This window comes from Oncorhynchus mykiss, chromosome 27, assembly GCF_013265735.2.
Source record: "Oncorhynchus mykiss isolate Arlee chromosome 27, USDA_OmykA_1.1, whole genome shotgun sequence".
NCBI lineage: Eukaryota > Metazoa > Chordata > Actinopteri > Salmoniformes > Salmonidae > Oncorhynchus > Oncorhynchus mykiss.
The window spans coordinates 23804731-23825517 of NC_048591.1; the positions used below are offsets into that span (position 1 = coordinate 23804731).

General features: G+C 46.3%; 1 protein-coding gene and 1 long non-coding RNA gene across 3 annotated transcripts; one reads left to right on the plus strand and one right to left on the minus strand.

Moving 5' to 3' along the window:
* The first annotated feature begins 374 nt into the window (after positions 1–374).
* zgc:112083 (uncharacterized protein LOC550461 homolog) lies at positions 375–5823 on the plus strand. 2 transcript variants are annotated; one of them, XM_036965175.1, is made up of 10 exons: positions 375–546; positions 1030–1215; positions 2655–2881; positions 3008–3119; positions 3252–3404; positions 3522–3596; positions 3814–3934; positions 4040–4178; positions 4350–4474; positions 4574–5823. In XM_036965175.1, exons 2-10 carry the CDS (start codon positions 1065–1067, stop codon positions 4989–4991), a joined length of 1521 nt encoding a protein of 506 aa, XP_036821070.1. In that variant the 5' UTR covers positions 375–546; positions 1030–1064; the 3' UTR covers positions 4992–5823. The 2 variants fall into 2 exon arrangements, with proteins under 2 accessions (XP_036821070.1, XP_036821069.1); XM_036965174.1 differs by having other exon boundaries at positions 377–542.
* Positions 5667–8936, minus strand: LOC118944716. The gene is made up of 2 exons (XR_005040008.1): positions 7409–8936; positions 5667–7288 (listed from the first exon to the last, which is right to left on the minus strand). It is a non-coding gene; the product is annotated as an uncharacterized LOC118944716 (long non-coding RNA).
* Positions 8937–20787: the final 11851 nt, after the last annotated feature.

A 20787-nucleotide genomic window follows, 5' to 3' on the forward strand; every position in this document is an offset into this window, starting at 1 on the left:
GCAGTCTCTCTGAGTTAGTGATTGCTTTTTAGCAGTCTGATGGCCTTGAGATATAGGCTGTTTTTCAATCTCTCGGTCCCAGCGTTTATGCACCTGTACTGACCTCACTTTCTGGATGATAGCGGTGTGAACAGGCAGTGGCTCAGGTGGTTGTTGTCCTTGATTATCTTTTTGGCCTTCCTGTGACATCGGGTGCTGTAGGTGTCATGGTGGGCAGCATGTTTTCCCCCGGTGACGCGTTGTGCAGACCGCACCACCCTCTGGAGAGTAGATTTAAATAGGGGAGTAGGGTGGTACTATTTTTATTTTATTCATTTTTAGAATGTTTTTGTGGGTGCAGTGTTAGATGGTAGGGTATTTGTTTATTTATTTTTTCAAGCAAAGTTTAAGGGAGTTTACTCCAGTCTAGTAGGTGGAGGTAATGAAACATTGGATGCCAACCACCGTTAAACCTCGTCGAAGATCAAGAAGAAGTGTAACCGGAAGTGGATTGGAGGGAACGAAAAATATTCTGACATCTGTTGAAAAGGACAACATAGTCTGTAAGTAAGTTCACATATGGTATTTAGCTAACAATGTTATTATAGTAATGTTTAGGGAGCTTGTCTATTGTATCAGGATCTGTACAAAGACAAAGGGCTAGCACTTGGTAACTACCTAAAGTTTACGCACAGACAGGGGGTGGGGATTGGTTATAAATATATTTGGTTTACGACTCTTTCCAATGTTGGAAATCCCAGCTAGCTAGCTAACGTTATTAAAACTGCCTGCCAGCTAGTTTTGTAATGTCATGTTAGGTATTTGGCACAGGCACATACGTATTTGGCATATGTCCCAATTGAAGCTAGCTGGCTAGCTAAATAGCATTGTTAGTCATATTGGAAAAATAGTGACCAATTGAAGTTTGTGCCAGAATTAATCCAGTTTGCTTATAATGGTGTTGTGAACTGGCTAACTAAATCGAACCTGCTGTTAGGACTGTTTTGGCTATTTAGCTCTAACAACACTTGCTGTTTTTTTTGGTTCTAGGGACTACCAACCTTGTGTCCAGCAGCCAGATCACCATGGCGAAAAGGAGGAGCCTGTCCAACCTGGTGGTGTCTTGTAAGTGGGCGTCCTGCACCTTCAAAGGCCACTGCATGGAGGAGCTCAGTGAACACATGTCACTCCACCTGAAGGATCACCTAGGAGACAGAGATGCTATGGAAGAACTAGGTGGGTTCGTGAGGGGACTGGCAGATGACAGCTACATCAGTGTCTCAGTATTGTCCCAATAGCTTCCTTTCCCTAGTCTTTTCCATCAGGTGGAAGCAAATGTAGAATTTGAAATCTTTCTGGCGCCTACAGTCTGTCAGTGATAACACACCTCCAAACAAGCTTCAATGCCTTACAACACTCCTTCTGTGGCCTCCAACTGCTTTTAAATGCTAGTAAAACTAAGTGCATGCTCTTCAACCGATTGTTGCCCGCACCCGCCCTCCCGTCCAGCATCACTACTCTGGACGGTTCTGACTTAGAATATGTGGACAACTCCAAATAGTTAGGTGTCTGGTTAGACCGTAAACTCTCCTTCCAGACTCACATTAAGCATCTCCAATCCAAAATTAAATCTAGAATCGGATTCCTATTTCTCAACAAAGCTTCCTCCACTCAAGCTGCCAAACATATCCTCGTAAAACTTACTATACTACCGATCCTTGACTTCGGCGGTGTCATTTACAAAATAGCCTCAAACACTCTACTCAGACTACATCCAATTTGCTATCACACTGCCTTCCATTTTGTCACCAAAGCCCCATATACTACCCACCACTGCGACCAGTATGCTCTCGTTGGCTGGCCCTCGTTACATATTCGTCGCCAAACCCACTGGCTCCAGGTCATCTATAAGTCTTTGCTAGGTAAAGCCCTGCCTTATCTCAGCTCACTGGTCACCATAGCAACACCCACCCGTAGCACGGGCTCCAGCAGGTATATTTCACTGGTTATCCCCAAAGCCAACACTTCCTTTGGCCACCTTTCCTTCCAGTTCTCTGCTGCCAATGACTGGAACAAATTGCAAAAATCACTGAAGCTGGAGTCTTGTATCTCCCTCTCTAACTTTAAGCATCAGCTCTCAGAGCAGCTTACCGATCACTCTACCTGTACACATGCAATCTGTAAATAGCACACCCAACTACCTCATCCCCATATTGTTATTTATCCTCTTGCGCTTTTGCACCCCAGTATCTCTACTTGCACATCATCTGCACATCTATCAATCCAGTGTCAATGCTAAACTGTAATTATTTTGCCTCTATGGCCTATTTATTGCCTTACCTCCCTACTCTTCTACATTTGCACACACTGTAAATAGATTTTTCTATTATGTTATTGACTGTATGTTTGTTTGTGTAACTGTTGTTTTTGCCGCACTGCTTTCCTTTGCTTTGCTTTATCTTGGCCAGGTCGCAGTTGTAAATGAGAACTTGTTCTCAACTGGCCTACCTGGTTAAATAAAGGTGATACAAATAAAAAAGTGATTTCAAAGGAAAGTAGTCAAGAACAGGAAGCCTTTGAAAAGTACTGAGACATAGTTGATTATATGCTGACCAGAATATCACTAACACCTACTGCCTTTCGCCAGATAACGTGTGTTGTGTTGCTCCTTCTAGATGACTATGCATGTCTGTGGGAGGGCTGTGAGTTCCTGGCTATGGGCAGCCCCAGGGAGCTGGAGATCCATGCTCACTTCCACACCTTCCACAGCAAACTCAAGTTCATTGGGGAGCAGATGCTCAAGTCCCACCCCAACTTCCCCAGCTGTACCCAGGACCTCCACAGCAACAACCTGGTCCCTGAGATCTCAGAGGGACTTGTGTGCCAGTGGGAGCACTGTGATGTAAGTTAATAATACCCTGGAGGGTGATTCTGCATCCCACTGTTTGACATCTACCTTATATTCCACTGCCACCCTCAGTGATTCTGTGTATGTGATGTACTTAATGTTTGTTGTTTTTTGCTACAGAGTACATTTAACAACCCGGAGTGGTTCTATCGGCATGTGGACATGCACGCTCATTGCACTGGTCTCTCTCCTCTCCCAGACCAGCAGCAGGCCATCTTCTGCAGCTGGAAAGGTACTGCTAGGGGCAAGAAAGGGATCACATTATACTGTATCAGCACAGCCTTTCCTGCTGTAGTGCTACATTGAATATACTGATGTTTTGTTGGCCTGCTTCAGCTGATATCCTCTTCATGTGTTTCCACAGGTTGTGATGCATTCTTTAAGATCAAGTACCGTCTGCGGGAGCACCTGCGCAGCCACACTCAGGAGCGTCTGGTGGCCTGCCCCACCTGCGGCTGCATGTTCTCCAGCAACACCAAGTTCTTCGACCACATCCACAGACAGGCCGAGCCAGAGGGTGAATGGGCTCAGCTCTGCCTGGCCAGAAGTCACTGTTTTACAGCTTATAGGCAGATATGTTATTGGCTTAGACATGTACATTTTTATTTGATTGAATGCCCTCTGATTCTTGCAGAGTCCCTGGTGTGTGAGCATTGTGACAAAGGCTTTGCCAATGAGAGACTGTTGAGAGACCATGTACGACAACATGGTGAGTGTGCTGTTCTCCACCACTTTTGTTCAGTATTATTTAGCTCATTTTCCATGTCTGGCTTGGACATGTACATCTATTAGTCAGATTTATTTTAGTTGTAGTGCTATCAATAGGGTTTGTCAATAAGATATTTTGATTGGCTGATGATGGCTGTTGTCTGTGTCCAGTTTCTTTCACTGTAAACCTTATGAGTGATCTATCCTCTGCCTCTCAGTGAACCATATCAAGTGTCCCCTATGTGACATGACCTGCACCTCTCTCGCCACTCTGAAGATCCATATCAAGTTCCGCCACTGTGACGAGCGACCCTTTCCCTGTGACTTCTGTGAGAGCAGGTTGTTGTTCCACAGTCATCACAACTTACTGACCCTTATGGGCTGTAAACATATTGTGCACATATTATTTTGCTTACACTTTTGTTTATGATGCATGTCTCCCAGCTTTAAGAACCAGCACGACCTGCGGAAGCACATGGAGACACATAATGAGGGGGCGGCCTACCACTGCTCTGTGGAGGGCTGTGACTACTCCTCCCGCATGGCCCACACCATGAACCAGCACTACAAGAGAGTACACGAGGTACTTGAGGCTGTCTGCAGGGGACGCCAAACACTCACTCACTGCTCAATAGACCTACAGAATCAAGATCAGTGTCAAAGCTTGACTTTTTCATTTTCAAATATGCTTTTGGGTTTGTGGAATTTTGATCACGTGTACTCCATTTGACACTTGTGTAATTTTCCCCTGTAGGGTGGAATGGTCTCAAAATACAAGTGTCATCTCTGTGACAGAACCTTCTCTTGGTGTTACACACTCACTCTTCACCTGCGCAAGAAACACCACCTGAAATGGCCCTCTGGACACTCCCGCTTCAGGTATGAACAGCACTTGATCTTTCCCTTGTGTGATTAGTTAACATGAGTTAGTCAGTTTTACCATAAGGGGGTGGTTGTTGATTATTTGGCTTGCTTCAGATACAAGGAGGATGAAGATGGCTACCTGAGGCTGAACATGGTGCGTTACGAGACAGTGGAGGTGACTCAGGAGATCATGAAGAACATGGCTAAGAAGAGGACGCCCCATAAGGGCCCCGGGTCCAGCAGCCGAGCCAAGAGAGCGGCCACCCGGGCAGCCAGGAGTCATGGCTCTCCCCCTGGCTCCTCCTCCCCCTCCTCTTGCTCCTCTTCCTCAGAGCTCTCTGCAGGGGAGGAGAAGTCAGCCCAGCCCAGCCCCAGGGGCAGTGACTCACCTGTGTACTGTGTACTGAGTAACGTGTCTGATATGGGGGATGACCCCGACGCAACCCGGGACGGCTCTGACTCCTGCGGGCCCTCGGGTGCTGTGAGGGCCCTGACTGAGGTGGCCAGGGGTCTGGGGATGGATGTGGTGTGATCACACACAGACCCTCCTTATTCTAGTGGTCCAAGTAAACTATTGACGTTGCCACATTGTTGTCTCCAACCTTGATCCTGTAGACTAAAGTAGTGATACCAACTTGAATTTTATCTCAATGAATAGGAATATTCCATTCGATGAATGCAGCCATTCATATCTAACGCACTGTCATTCCTTTGTGAAATGTGCACTTGGTTGAAGAAATACAGATCCAGTATCTTCCCAGGACCAGTGTTGGAGACCACTAATGTAGCATTACTGAATCACTCCAATGTTACAGCTGTGCTGCATGTATGATGGCTGGGCTTAACCTGGGATGGACTGTTTATTAAAGTTCACTAAATGTTAGTATCTCTGGAAGAGATGTGACAAGTTGACAAGAATGTGAAGACTGTTAGTGCTTACTATCCCTGATCAAATGTTTTTATTTGTTAGTGTTTTACAGTATTAGCTTTAATGCGGCGAGGGCGTTAGCAGCATCAGAATGTGACCCCATTGACAGCAGTTTTGAAATCACCTCAGGTTTTTAGTGTAGAAGTCTCAGGTCACTTTTTTTTTAAAAACTCTTTTCCATTAAGTTATAGGTCTTAGGTTTTCCTTTGTGGTCACTGGATAATCTGATTTCATTAATGCTGTAGCTTTTGATTTGACCAAGTTTTTTTTTAATTTAAGTTTTGTCAGTTATATTTTTGTATGTCCATTTTAGGAACAGTAACCAGACTAACTCATGAGTTAACATTTTATGAACGAATTTGCACTTTTATGTTGAACAAAATCATTGTTCATCAATTTACAGGTGTTTTAAGGGATGTAAAATCGTTTTTCAACACAGTAGTTTGTCCTATATCTGTGTCATACAGGTAATAATCAGAATCACAGAATTTGTCTTGAAGCAGTACCTTGCAGAGTTACAGTTCTAAGGCAAGCAAGCTCACAGAATAGCGTCTTCTGATTTCTGTCATTACGAGGTAGTCCTGTGGGACGCGCCAGACAATGGGAGAGAGAAGGGGACCAGAGGCACCAGTGTGCTTAAGGACCCAGGGGGAAGAGTTCTGTTGGGGAGGCTACTCTGGGGGCTCTGTGTGAGACCCACCATGGAAATATGTGTCACGTGGAATAGGTGGAGGTCAGGAGGCTGGGATGGGGGAGATGGCCTCCCATGGTGGCAGAACGGAGGCTGTGCTGGTAGTATTCCTCTCTGAGCATAGTCAGACGCTCTCTCCATGAGGTAAGCCCTCTCCTGCTGCTTCAGGGCCAGTGAGGGGTGATGGGGTGGGTGCGGAAAGCCGTGATGAGTGTCTCTGTATGACCAGTCTGCTGCCTTCAACAGCCTGGCCCCCACTACACCACGTGGAGGATCAGCCCTCATGCTCAGCTCTTGACGGGAGGAGACGGGGAGGTCCATACCTCTGTATACATCCCATAGTGGGTCTCTTAGGGGGGGTCCCAGGGAAGTGCAGGGTAAGGGTACCTCTCAGCTCCTGAGTAGGGGATGAGCTGAATAACAGGAGTGCCAACATGAGTCCGGGCCAGTTTACATAAGCTATTTACTGGGTAGAGTACTGGAATAATGTTTCCTATGGTCATGTGCTGCATCAACATGGAGGATGGAGTGTGTATTGGAGGGGTCAGAGATGGTTTCTCTGTGGGGTTCTGGGTTTGAGGGCCATCATTGAAATCCTGGTCATCCTCTCTGCCGCTTCATCTTCTTGGCCTTTATGTGGTTTTCACACTCAAGCCCTCTCTTCCTGACTCCCAGCTACGTCTGCCATTGGACCGCTGATCAGGTTTCAAGGTCATTGTCTGAGGAACAGACTTCTCTTTAGCCCCGTGAAATGTCAAGAGTCCCTGCAACATTGTGGCCTTGATGTTTCTCCACTATGTACTGTTTCTCCTCGATCTTCTCTCTGGGTAGGTGCAGCTGCTTTCCCCATTCCCTGTCCTGAGGTTTCCTGCTTGAATCGTTCAGGTTGTCATTCAGAGGACAGGGGTGTCTTCTGCTGCCTGCTCCACCACTCAGGAGTTCGTCCTACTTCTCCATTTGGTGCATTTAGATTGTCTTTGATAGATCATGGGATCATCATCTGTTTTTAAGAAGAGGAAGAATAAGCAAGTCAAAGAAATGTGAGTTTCAAAAGGCAATTCCCTCCTTTATGATTATATTGTCATAATACTGAACCAATGCTGAAGGGAGACTGAATGTGCTACTCACTTAGTGCTAGGATTGCCATTCCACCAAAGGCTGTGGCACTCATTGTCCCCAAAACTCCAAATGAAGGATGTGTACTGTGTGACTGGAGCAGGAGAACAATGGGAAAATGCTAATTTGAGTCATTTCTCTCTGTGTTAGATTACAGTACTCTAGTGAGAAGTCATCTTTTTAAGGAGGTTAAATCTTTGGTCCCTGTCCTCACCTTGGTTAGAGAATGGGGTGGAGGACTAAATAAGGTCCCGTTGACGGTGGATGGCTTGAATCAGGTCAGGACCAGCAGGCTGAGTCAGAAACTCCGGCTTGATACCGAAGTTGATTGCTTGTGAGTCCACTTGCATTTTCTGCTGAGAAATGGGAGGACAGACAGACATATAGTGCCAGTTATGTGTGGCTTCGATACAAATCATAATTTTGGGATTTTATACACATTTTAGTGGATGTTCAATACATTTTCATACCTTCACCCGCAGTTTATGGTGGTGGATCTGCTAAGCATTGCGGACATGCATTGTATGCCATCTTCCTGGTCTCTGAGAGAATATCCAGTTCAGTAGGTCGAAATAGAAACAGAACTCAAAACACTTTTCAAATGAGAACATTTTGGCGATACAAATTAAAATGATCTAAAGGGTACTCTTGGGATTCTTCTCACACAAGTAGGTGTTTGTGTGACCCAGACCTAGTCCTAGGTCCTGGTGCCATGTCTAGAACATTTGATGTCTGACAAAGACAAGGAAATGTAGACTTCTGATCACACACTACTAACTCATGACACCATAACTTGATGATATCTAAATACTATATATTTTGCCTCTGTCCCAACTTCCTAGTTCCCATTACTCTCTTTTCCACTGGTACCTTGGAAGGCTGGAAGGCCCCCTGCAGGGAGCAGAAGGGTCCTGGGTGCCATGGGGGCCAACCCTGGCATCACATGTGGATGGGTCAGCTATAGAGTATAGAAAAGCAGTATATGAGAGAGACTTACATTGTGTCTGTAGAAGGGATCCACATTAGTTGAGAATTTGACAAAATAAAAATAACATTCATTAGATTTGTACAGGCTTCATCAACATAATTGATATAAAACAGTAGTACTTCAAATCAAATGTTATTTGTCACATGCGCCGAACACAACAGGTGTAGGTAGACCTTAGTGAAATGCCTACTTACAAGCCCTTAACCAACAATGCAGTTAAGAAAATACATTAAAGTAAGAAGAATAACAAACAATTAAAGAGCAGCTTTAATTTAACTTCTCTGTACATTTCTGTGTGCTGATGTTGGTGTTCGTGGACCTCAGTGGACAGGTAGAGGATGGTCTGGCCAGAAACCTGGAAGGCCAGGAAGCGTGAACTCATCTGTTGCAGCACAGAGGGCTCCGAAGAGGACGAGCATAGCAGACATAACAAACACATTCCATGTAACTGTAATCATTTCTGCTATATTATGTCTGAAGATACTAACATATCTGTAAACAGGACCACTCCAAAAGGCTATATAGGGAGAATGGCAGCTAAGCAGATGAAGATGTACCTGAGTAGGAACTACCTGCTGGTTGCTGGGCAGTAGAAGGCGAGACACTCACTGGGAGCAGTGGGGTAGGAGGAGATAAGACAGCTGGGACACACACACACACACACCAACTGATTAATGGACTGCTGAATGTATATTTTTCTCTTGTTTTGTTTGTTCTTTTCCACTCTGATAAGCTACCCAGGAAAGGGCTGAAAATAGCCCACATTAATAAACGGTTGTGGCCAAAAGTTTTGAGAATGACATACATTTCCACAAAGTTAGCTGCTTCAGTGTCTAGATATTTTTGTCAGATGTTACAATGGAATACTGAAGTATAATTACAAGCATTTACAAGTGTCAAAGGCTTTTATTGACAATTACATGAAGTTGATGCAGAGAGTCAATATTTGTAGTGTTGACCCTTCTTTTTCAAGACCTCTGCAATCTGCCCTGGCATGCTGTCAATTAACTTCTGGGCCACATCCTGACTGATGGCAGCCCATTCTTGCATAATCAATGCTTGGAATTTGTCAGAATTTGTGGGTTTTTGTTTGACTCCTCTTGAGGATTGACCACAAATTCTCAATGGGATTAAGGTCTGGGGAGTTTCCTGGCCATGGCCCCAAAATATCAATGTTTTGTTCCCCGAGCCACTTAGTTATCACTTTTGCCTTGTGGCAAGGTGCTCCATCATGCTGAAAAAGGCATTGATTGTCACAAAACTGTTCCTGGATGGTTGGGAGAAGTTGCTCTCGGGGGATGTGTTGGTACCATTCTTTATTCATGGCTGTGTTCTTAGGCAAAATTGTGAGTGAGCCCACTCCCTTGGCTGAGAAGCAACTCCGCACATGAATGGTCTCCGGATGCTTTACTGTTGGCATGACACAGGACTGATGGTAGCGCTCACCTTGTCTTCTCTGGACAAGTTTTTTTCCGGATGCCCAAACAATCGGGAAAGGGGATTCATCAGAGAAAATTACTTTACCCCAGTCCTCAGCAGTCCAATCCCTGTACCTTTTGCAGAATATCAGTCTGTCCCTGATGATTTTCTTGGAGAGAAGTGGATCTTTGCTGCCCTTCTTGACACCAGGCCATCCTCCAAAAGTCTTTGCCTCACTGTGCGTGCATATGCACACACCTGCCTGCTGCCATTCCTGAGCAAGCTCTGTACTGGTGGTGCCCCGATCCCGTAGCTGAATCAACTTTAGGAGACGGTCCTGGCGCTTGCTTGACTTTCTTTGGCACCCTGAAGCCTTCTTCACAATTGAACCACTCTCCTTGAAGTTCTTGACGATCCGATAAATGGTTGATTTAGGTGCAATCTTACTGGCAGCAATATCCTTGCCTGTGAAGCCCTTTTTGTGCAAAGCAATGATGACGGCACGTGTTTCCTTGCAGGTAACCATGGTTGACAGAGGAAGAACAGTGATTCCAAGCACCACCCTCCTTTTGAAGCTATTCGAACTCAATCAGCATGACAGTGATCTCCAGCCTTGTCCTCATCAACACTCACACCTGTGTTTAATGAGAGAATCACTGACATGATGTCAACTGGTCCTTTTGTGGCAGGGCTAAAATGCAGTGGAAAGGTTTTTTGGGGATTCAGTTCATTTGCATGGCAAAGAGGGACTTTGCAATTAATTGCAATTCACCTGATCACTCTTCATAACATTCTGGAGTATATGCCAATTGCCATCATACAAACTGAGGCAGCAGACTTTGTGAAAATTAGTATTTGTGTCATTCTCAAAACCTTTGGCCACGACTGTACATATGTAGCCTTAGAAATAAGGTTCATGAAATCAATAACTTACATCAGATAACATCTATACATAGCAATCGTAAAGTATTCAGACCCCTTCCCTTTTTCCACATTTTGTTACATTACAGTCTTATTCTAAAATGAATTAAATTAGTGTTTTTCCTCATCAATCTACACACAATAACCCATAATGACAAATCGAAAACAGGTTTTTAGAAATTTTAACAAATTACTTAAAAATAAAAAAAGGAAATACCTTATTTAGATAAGTATTCAGACCCTTTGCTATGAGACTTAAAATTGAGCTCAGGTGCACCCTGTTTCCATTGATCATCCTTGAGATGTTTCTACAACTTGGAGTCCACCTGTGGTAAATTCAATTGATTGGACATGATTTGGAAAGGCACTTGTCTATATAAGGGCCCACAGTTGACAGTGCATGTTCGAGCAATAACCAAGCCATGAGGTTGAAGGAATTGTCCATAGAGCTCTGAGACAGAATTGTGTCAAGGTACAGATCTGGGGAAGGGTACCAAAACATTAATGCAACATTGAAGGTCCCCAAGAACACAGTGGCCTCCATCATTCTTAAATGGAAGACGTTTGGAACCACCAAGACTCTTCTTAGATCTCGCTGCCAAGCTGAGCAATTGGGGGAGATGGGCCATGGTCACTCTGACAGAGCTCCAGAGTTCCTCTGTGAAGAACCTTTCAGATGAACAACCATCTCTGCAGCGCTCCACCAATCAGGCCTTTATGGTAGAGTGGCCAGACGGATGCTACTTACTCCTCAGTAAAAGGCACATGACATCCCACTTGGAGTTTGCCAAAGGGCACCTAAAGGACTCTCAGACCATGAGAAACAAGATTCTCTGGTCTGATGAAACCAAGATTGAACTCTTTGGCCTGAAGGCCAAGCGTCACATCTGTAGGAATCCTGGCACCATCCCTTCAGTGAAGAATGGTGGTGGCAGCATCATGCTGTGGGGTTGTTTTTCAGCAGCAGGTACTGGGAGACTAGTCAGTTTGGGGGAAAGATGAACGGAGCAAAGTACAGAGGGATCCTTCGATGAAAACTTGCTCCAGAGCGCTCAGAACCTCAGACTGGGGCAAAGCCCGGACTTGAACCCATTCGAAGATCTCTGGAGAGACCTGAAATGGCTGCAGCGATGCTCCCCATCCAACCTGACATGGCTTGAGAGGATCTGCAAAGAAGAATGGGAGAAACTCCCCAAATACAGGTGTGCCAAATATGTAGCGTCATACGCAAGAAGACTGTAATCGCTGCCAAAAGTGCTTCAACAAAGTACTGAGTAAAGGGTCTGAGTACTTACAGTTGAAGTCGGAAGTTTACATACACTTAGGTTGGAGTCATTAAAACTCGTTTTTCAACCACTCCACAAATTTCTTGTTAACAAAGTATAGTTTTGGCAAGTCGGTTAGGACATCTACTTTGTGCATGACAAGTAATTTTTCCAACAATTGTTTACAGACAGATTATTTAATTTATAATTCACTGTATCACAATTCCAGTGAGTCAGAAGTTTACATGCTGGAGGAAATAGGTACAAAGTATCTATATCCACAGTAAAACAAGTCCTATATCGACATAACCTGAAAGGCCGCTCAGCAAGGAAGAAGCCACTGCTCCAAAACCGCCATAAAGAAGCCAGGCAATGGTTTGTGGACAAATATTGTACTTTTTGAAGAAATGTCCTCTGGTCTGATGAAACAAAATTAGAACTGTTTGGCCATAATGACCATCGTTATGTTTGGATGAAAAAGGGGGACACTTGCAGCCGAAGAACACCATCCCAACCGTGAAGCACGGGGGTGGCAGCATCATGTTGTGGGGGTGCTTTCCTGCTGGAGGGACTGGTGCACGTCACAAAATAGATGCTACACTCAATTCGTTTTTGGTATGTAAACTTCTGACCCACTGGGAATGTGATGAAAGAAATAAAAGCTGAAATAAATCATTCTCTCTACTATTATTCTGACATTTCACATTGTTAAAATAAAGTGGTGATCCTAACTGACCAAAAACAGGGCATTTTTACTAGGATTAAATGTCAGGAATTGTGAAAAACTGAGTTTAAATGTATTTGGCTAAAATGTATGTAAACTTCTGACTTCAACTGTATGCGTCAGCAACCACAGCTAATGAAGTAACTGAAACCCTTCACAAAGAGTTGCAGTCCGTTTTGGAATGGGTAGCCAGTAATACAATGTTCCTGAACATGTCCAAAACTAAAAGCACTGTATTTGGTACAAATCATTCCCTAAGTTCTAGACCTCAGCTGAATCTGGTAATGAATGGTGTGGTGTGGGTGTTGAACAAGTTGAGGAGTCTAAATTACTTGGTGTTACCTTAGATTGTAAACTGTCATGGTCAAAACATATTGATTCATTGGTTGCAAATGTAGCGGATGTGAAATGGCTAGCTTAGTTAGCGGTGGTGTGCGCTAAATAGCTTTTCAATCGGTGACGTCACTTGCTCTGAGACCTTGAAGTAGTGGTTCCCCTTGCTCTGCAAGGGTCGCGGCTTTTGTGGAGCGATGGGTAACGATGCTTCGTGGGTGACTGTTGTTGATGTGTGCAGAGGGTCCCTGGTTCGTGCCCGGGTATGGGCGAGGGGACGGTCTAAAGTTATACTGTTACACAAAGATGGGGAGAGGTCTGTCTGTAATAAAGAGATACTCTGTCTTTTCACAGTCCCCAGGTCCAGAACAAATTCAAGGAAATGTACAGTATTATACAGAACCATAAGTGTATGGAACTCCTTTCCATCTTATATAGCACAAGTTAACAGCAAACCTGGTTTAAAAAAACAAAGAAAGCAACACCTCACGGCACTACGTCTCTCCCCTTGTGACCTAGATGTGTATATGTACTGACGTACACTATCATTCAAAAGTTTGGGGTCACTTATAAATGTCCTTGTTATTGAAATATATATATATTTTTTAATGGTCTATTAAAATAACATTAAATTGACCAGAAATACAGTGTAGACATTGTTAATGTTGTAAATGACTATTGCAGCTGGAAACTGCTTTTTTACATGTAATTTTTTAAAATAGAATATCTAGGTAGGCGTACAGAGGCCCATTATCAGCAACCATCACTCCTCTGTCCAATGGCAAGTTGTGTTCGCTCAACTGGCAGCCTCATTAAATAGTATCCCCAAAACACCAATCTCAATGTCAACAGTGAAGAGGCTGGCCTTCTAGGCAGAGCTCCTTTGTCCTGTATCTGTGTTCTTTGCAACTTTGCGTAGAAGGCCAGCATCCCGGAGTCGCCTTTTCACTGTGTGTCAAGGAAGCAGTGTGACGCATGGCTCTCGACCTTCGCCTCTCCCGAGTCCATATGAGAGTTGGCGTGATGGGACAAGACTAACTACCAATTAGGGGTAAAAAAATGTAATTTAATTTTTTTTTTTTAAAAAGGAGTCCAGAAGGTTTCTTCGGGCTGTCCCCATGGGATGGGACCCTTCTTCAGACCCTAGGTTTTAGAGAGCACTTTCTTTTCTAAGAGTGTAGACAAATAATGTCATTGGAGTTATAATTGATCATATCTGCCAAGTGATGTCAGACAATGTGACATTCCCTCATTCTAGAAAATCCCTAGTCATTTAGAAAATCTCATCAGCTATATGGCCAACTGGTCTGATACTGACACGAGCTAAGGCAAGTTTTACTCTGGAGCTATATATATATATATATATCAAACCAAAGTTTATTGGTCACATACACAGATTTGCGGATGTTATCGCAGGTGCAGTGACATGCTTATGTTTCTAGTAACAGTGCAGAAACATAAGCATTTCACTGCACCTGCAAATCTGTGTACGTGACCATGACCAACTTTGATTTGATATATACTGTAGCTCCATAGTAATACATCAAAGTGTATTGGTCGCGTACACAAATTTGCAGATGTTATCGCAGGTAACAGGTTCTTTTGAAAAACATTATAAGGGAACTTGATAACAGCTTGAAAACAGGGGTCTCTATTCAAACAGATCTGCTTTAACCAACATCCATAGCGGGTTTCTTGGCGGTGTCGGAGGTGGAACTACATGCTGTTGTAACGGTTTTCTTGACTTGAAGGAGAGGCGGACCACAATGCAGCATGGTTTCTATTCATGTTTAATTTATAAAGACTCTACACATGAACAAACTAATAAAACAAGAAACGTGAAAACCCCAAAACAGCCCTATCTGGTGCAAACACAGAGACAGGAACAATCACCCACAAACACACAGTGAAACCCAGGCTACCTAAGTATGATTCTCAATCAGAGACAACTAATGACACCTGCCTCTGATTGAGAACCATACTAGGCCAAAACATAGAAATCCCAAATCATAGAAAAACAAACAGACTGCCCACCCCAACTCACGCCCTGACCATACTAAATAATGACAAAACAAAGGAAATAAAGGTCAGAACGTGACAGTACCCCCCCCCCCAAAGGTGCGGACTCTGGCCGCAAAACCTTAACCTATAGGGGAGGGTCTGGGTGGGCGTCTGTCCGCGGTGGCGGCTCTGGCGCGGGACGCGGACGCCACTTCACCATCGTCTTAGTCCGCCTTATTGTCTGCTTCCGTGGCCTCCTAACCACGGCGACCCTTCTAAATGACCCCACTGGACTGAGGGGCAGCTCGGGACAGAGGGGCGGAAGCTCAGGACAGAGGGGCTCAGGCGGCGCCCGGCAGACGGGCGGCTCAGGCGGCGCCCGGGCAGACGGGCGGCTCAGGCGGCGCCCGGGCAGACGGGCGGCTCAGGCGGCGCCCGGGCAGACGGGCGGCTCAGGCGGCGCCCGGGCAGACGGGCGGCTCAGGCGGCGCCCGGGCAGACGGGCGGCTCAGGCGGCGCCCGGGCAGACGGGCGGCTCAGGCGGCGCCCGGGCAGACGGGCGGCTCAGGCGGCGCCCGGGCAGACGGGCGGCTCAGGCGGCGCTGGAGAGGAAGGCTCTGGCAGCGCTGGACTGAGTAGCTCTGGCGCCTCTGGAATGAGGGGCTCTAGCACCTCTGGACTGAGGGGCGGGAGCTCTGGTAGCGCCGGAGAGGAGGAAGGCTCCGGCAGCACTGGACAGGCGGGAGCACCTGTAGGGATGAGACGGAGAGACAGCCTGGTGCAGGGGGCTGCCACCAGAGGGCTGGTGCGTGGAGGTGGTACCGGATAATCCGGACCGTGCAGGCGCACTGGAGCTCTTGAGCACAGAGCCTGCCCAACCTTACCCGGTTGACTGCTCCCGGTCGCCCTGCCAGTGCAGCGAGGTGGAATAGCCCGCACTGGGCTATGCAGGCGAACCGGGGACACCGTGCGCAAGGCTGGTGCCATGTAAGCCAGCCCAAGAAGACGAACTGGGGACCAGATGCGTATAGCCGGCTTCATGGCACTTGGCTCGATGCTCACTCTAGCCCGGCCGATACGCGGAGCTGGTATGTACCGCACCGGGCTATGCACCGGCACTGGGGACACCGTGCACTCCACCGCATAACACGGTGCCTGCCCGGTCTCTCTCGCCCCCCGGTAAGCACAGGAAGTTGGCGCAGGTCTCCTACCTGGCTTCGCCACACTTCCTGTGTGCCCCCTCCCAATAAATGTTTGGGGCTGACTCTCGGGCTTCCATCCATGCCGCCGTGCTGCATCCTCATACCAGCGCCTCTCTGCCTTCGCCGCCTCCAGCTCTTCTTTGGGGCGGCGATATTCTCCAGGCTGTGCCCAGGGTCCTTTTCCGTCCAATTCGTCCTCCCATGTCCATACCTCCTCGCGCTGCTCCTGCTGCCGCTTCTCCCGCTGCACCTTGGGGCGGCGACCCTCCCGTGGTTTTGCACCGGGTCCTCTCCCTTCGAGGATTTCTTCCCAAGTCCAGAAGTCTTTCTCGCGCTGCTCCTGCTGCTGCCCGTTACCACGCCGCTTGGTCCTGTTGTGGTGGGTGATTCTGTAACGGTTTTCTCGACTTGAAGCAGAGGCGGACCACAATGCAGCGTGGTTTCTATTCATGTTTAATTTATAAAGACTCTACACATGAACAAACTAATAAAACAAGAAACGTGAAAACCCCAAAACAGCCCTATCTGGTGGAAACACAGACACAGGAACAATCACCCACAAACACACAGTGAAACCCAGGCTACCTAAGTATGATTCTCAATCAGAGACCACTAATGACACCTGCCTCTGATTGAGAACCATACTAGGCCGAAACATAGAAATACCCAAATCATAGAAAAACAAACTTAGACTACCCACCCCAACTCACGCCCTGACCATACTAAATAATGACAAAACAAAGGAAATAAAGGTCAGAACGTGACAGCTGTCAAATACAACAGCAGCTCCTGGCATTATACCTAGGCTGAAAGAAATCCTCATTATTTCGTTGAATGATTTTTCCATTTGAGCGTAATTATTTCTATATAGCCAACACTTTCTCGTTCTGAACTTCTAACGCGAGTGGCGGTTGTGGCTTTACAACGATGATCAAGAGCAGCTCCAACACAGTTACACCTCCTGACACAGCCGAAACATTAGCTATGCAGGTGTCGGCAATCTCCGGTTAACTTTTGATCTGATTGAATCTAGGCCTTCGGTGTGTTTCACAGGACAGGACACTCTAGTTTCAAAGACCACACAGTCTAAAAAATATATGCCAGTTATGAGTTGCATTATTAGAATAATCCAATTGAGGACTTTGGCTTTACAAATCCATTTAATTGATTTGTGCCAGTGTGCCAGATTACTGTCCACATTGAGACAGAAGTTCATAGAGAATCACCAACGCATATAACCTGCAATTAACTCACTTTGCTGAAAACCTCCTGTGAACAGAAAACAAATCAACAAATCCCCCTTGGATTATGCTTGTACGCCATGCATGGTGTTTCTATAGTGAAAGGGGCTTTGGGAGTCTCATAATGGATTGTTGGGATCTCTTTAGGGTGATGCCCCCCTTTCAAGCCCCTCTCTATGGATGGAACAACTGATCCCTCTCTCTGCAGGGAGTAAATCCCTTGGTGAGAGATGGGGTTTGTATGGGGCAGAGTTGATGCAATACGATGGGGTGGGGCCAGCATTAGGCCTGAGGTAATACGGAGAGAGAACATTAGCCCTCTAATAATGTAGACATTCTTAAATGCATTTCTATAGCTTCTGAAATATTTTTTACAACGGTGGGGGAGTGCCAAGTTGGAGGCACGCTGGCTTCAACACAGTGCCCCCTATCTGTCATCTAGTGTATACATAAAGCATTGGGTTAAACCTGTGTTTGGAGCTGTCAGCCAGTGGGATAGGTATGTCCTCCCTTCCTTTACTTCCTGGCTGTTTGTGTCAGTCATCACAGTGCCATGGCTGCCCTGACCTCTCTAACCCCTCGGCCTGAGAGATCCAATGGCTTGATCCCTCCATTCTCATAAAGACAAGATTAGCTGGAGGTTAACCACTCCTGTTCTCTAAATTGCGTCCTTGCCTGCACACAAAAAAGAGACGCCAACGAAGGACATGTATGTGAAAACGGCCAAGAATACAGAACACCCATACATAATCCAAAGAAAAAATTAAGTTACACCCTTAATTTACAATGTAAGCTACTGTAAGTATTTCAGTCATCTCAATTGGCAGGAAACATTCCATTAACCAGTTTGCAGCCCTCTCTGTGTGCGTGTCATAGTAAAGAAGAGGTTGAGCTGATAACTAAAACACACTCACACAGTTGTCTGTACTTGCTGACAGATTCCAACATGGTTGGAATGTGAAACCGAGTGAAACAGAGTCTCTCCAAACATCTTCTCCATTCAAAATAGTCTCAAAGACACAACAACCGATAAAATCAGCTAATAATAAATACAATGTGCAGTAGCCCATACCATATTATGGATACCAGATCATGGAAAAACTATGTTTATTCGTACCTATGTTACAAATCATTACCAATTAGTAAATCCGGACAAACATTTTTACGTTTTCAGACCTTCAACGATCATGCCTTTGAAACAGGCAGACATAAACACACATATACTAACCTATCTATTGTGCCAATGCATGTCCAATTTGTCAGCCAACCTTAGCAGCAATCCAAAAAGGCAGGCAAGTGGCTTACTCCAATGAATAAACCCTTATCGGAATTCGGAAGTGATTCAAAATCCAGCCTCTCCAGCATGAGACTAATTTGGCTCTGAGACAATCCTCTGTCTGTCTGTAGGGTCTGTAGTGTCAGGTAACACTCAGCAAATACTTCCTCTACCTCGCTTTGTCTTACTCACCCTCCCTCTCTCGCTTTCTAGCACTCTCTCTCCTCCTCATCCACCCTCTATTTTTCTCTCTCATCTCTCTATCATTCACACTCAGTCACTCAGACAGCCCAAGAGGTGGTAATGGGGATACATGGGGATGTCGATTCTCTAAAGGGGGATCTGGAACAGAACATTTAACCCCCTCTACAACCCAAATAACCATAACTACTCTGCGTTAGACCAGAGGCCCGAGCTGCCCTAGGAATGCCCAACTTAAGACACACTTACATAATAAACATTATGACTACTACGTATGAATACTGGCTATAGGGGGGTTAAAACTTTTCATACCACATTGGATATATGTCAAGCCCTGACCGTAGAGAGTATTTTATGTCTCTATTTTGGTTTGGTCAGGGTGTGATTTGGGTGGGCAGTCTATGTTCTATGATTTTCTATTTCTATGTGTTTGGCCGGGTGTGGTTCTCAATCGGAGGCAGCTGTCTATCGTTGTCTCTGATTGAGAACCATACTTAGGTACCCTTTTCCCCCACCTGTTCTGTGGGAAGTTAACTTTGACTTTGTTCAGGACACATAGCCCAAAGCGTCACGGTTTTTAATTACATTTTTTTTTAAATTTTTTTTTAAACCTTTATTTAACTAGGCAAGTCAGTTAAGAACAAATTCTTATTTTCAATGACGGCCTAGGAACAGTGGGTTAACTGCCTTGTTCAGGGGCAGAACGACAACGGGCAGTTACTAGTCCAAAACTCTAACCACTAGGCTACCTGCCGCCCCCTTGTCATTTTTAATAAAGAGAAAATGTACGCTTACCATGCTGCACCTTGGTCCAGTCCTTCAGCCAGCCGTGACATAACTTCCCACCACCAACGGACCAAGCAGCATGGTAAGGTGGACTCCTGGACATGGGAGGACGTTCTGGATGGCAAGGGAGTCTACACATGGGAGGAGATCCTGGCGGGAAGGGATCGCCTTCCATGGGAACAGGTGGAGGCAGTTAGGAGAGCAGTGGCAGCCGCAGAAGGAACCAGCGGTATGTGGGAACACGGCTGGCAAGGATGCCCGAGAAGCCCGAAACTCCCCGTGCTTACCGTGGAGAGCATGGGACTGGTCAGGCCCCGTGCTATGGGGTGATGCTCACGGTGTCGAGGCGGAGCATTCATAGGCCGGTGTGCTCGGTGTCAGCATCCCTGGGGCGGCAGCGTAGCCTAGTGGTTAGAGCGTTGGACTAGTAACCGGAAGGTTGCGAGTTCAAACCCCCGAGCTGACAAGGTACAAATCTGTCGTTCTGCCCCTGAACAGGCAGTTAACCCACTGTTCCCAGGCCGTCATTGAAAATAAGAATTTGTTCTTAACTGACTTGCCTGGTTAAATAAAGGTAAAATAAAAAAAAATTAAAAAAAATCCCGCATTTGCCGGGTGGAAGCTGGCATCCAGCTATGCACTCGAGACTACTAGTGTGCCTCCACGGCCCAGGAAGAGGCCTCCTGGATGTCTCCCCAGCCCGGTGAGTCCTGTGTCTCCCTCCTGTCCGGCGCTGCCAGAGTCTCCCTCCTGTCCGGCGCTGCCAGAGTCTCCCTCCTGTCCGGCGCTGCCAGAGTCTCCCTCCTGTCCGGCGCTGCCAGAGTCTCCCTCCTGTCCGGCGCTGCCAGAGTCTCCCTCCTGTCCAGGGGCCCGCTACAAGGGTCCCCAGTCTGGGGTCGGCGGCGAGGGTCCCCGCTCTAGAGGCGCCACCTAAGTGGGCCGAGCCAGAGGTGGAGCGGGGTCTACGTCCCTCGCCAAAGCCGCCACCGCGGAGAAATGCCCACCCAGACCCTCCCAGGTTCAGGTTTTGCGGCCGGAGTCCGCACCTTTGGGGGGGTACTGTCACGCCCTGACCGTTTATGTCTCTATTTTGGTTTGGTCAGGGTGTGATTTGGGTGGGCAGTCTATGTTCTATGATTTTCTATTTTTGTGTTTGGCCGGATGTGGTTCTTAATCAGAGGCAGCTGTCTATCGTTGTCTCTGAGAACCATACTTAGGTAACCTTTTCCCCCACCT

Coding starts and splice junctions, on each gene's coding strand:
- zgc:112083 (XM_036965174.1), top strand. CDS start 422: ATGAAACATTGGATGCCAACCACCGTTAAACCTCGTCGAAGATCAAGA. Junction 2,882..3,007: donor GCCAGTGGGAGCACTGTGAT/GTAAGTTAATAA, acceptor TTTTTGCTACAG/AGTACATTTAACAACCCGGA. Junction 3,935..4,039: donor TGTGACTTCTGTGAGAGCAG/GTTGTTGTTCCA, acceptor CATGTCTCCCAG/CTTTAAGAACCAGCACGACC.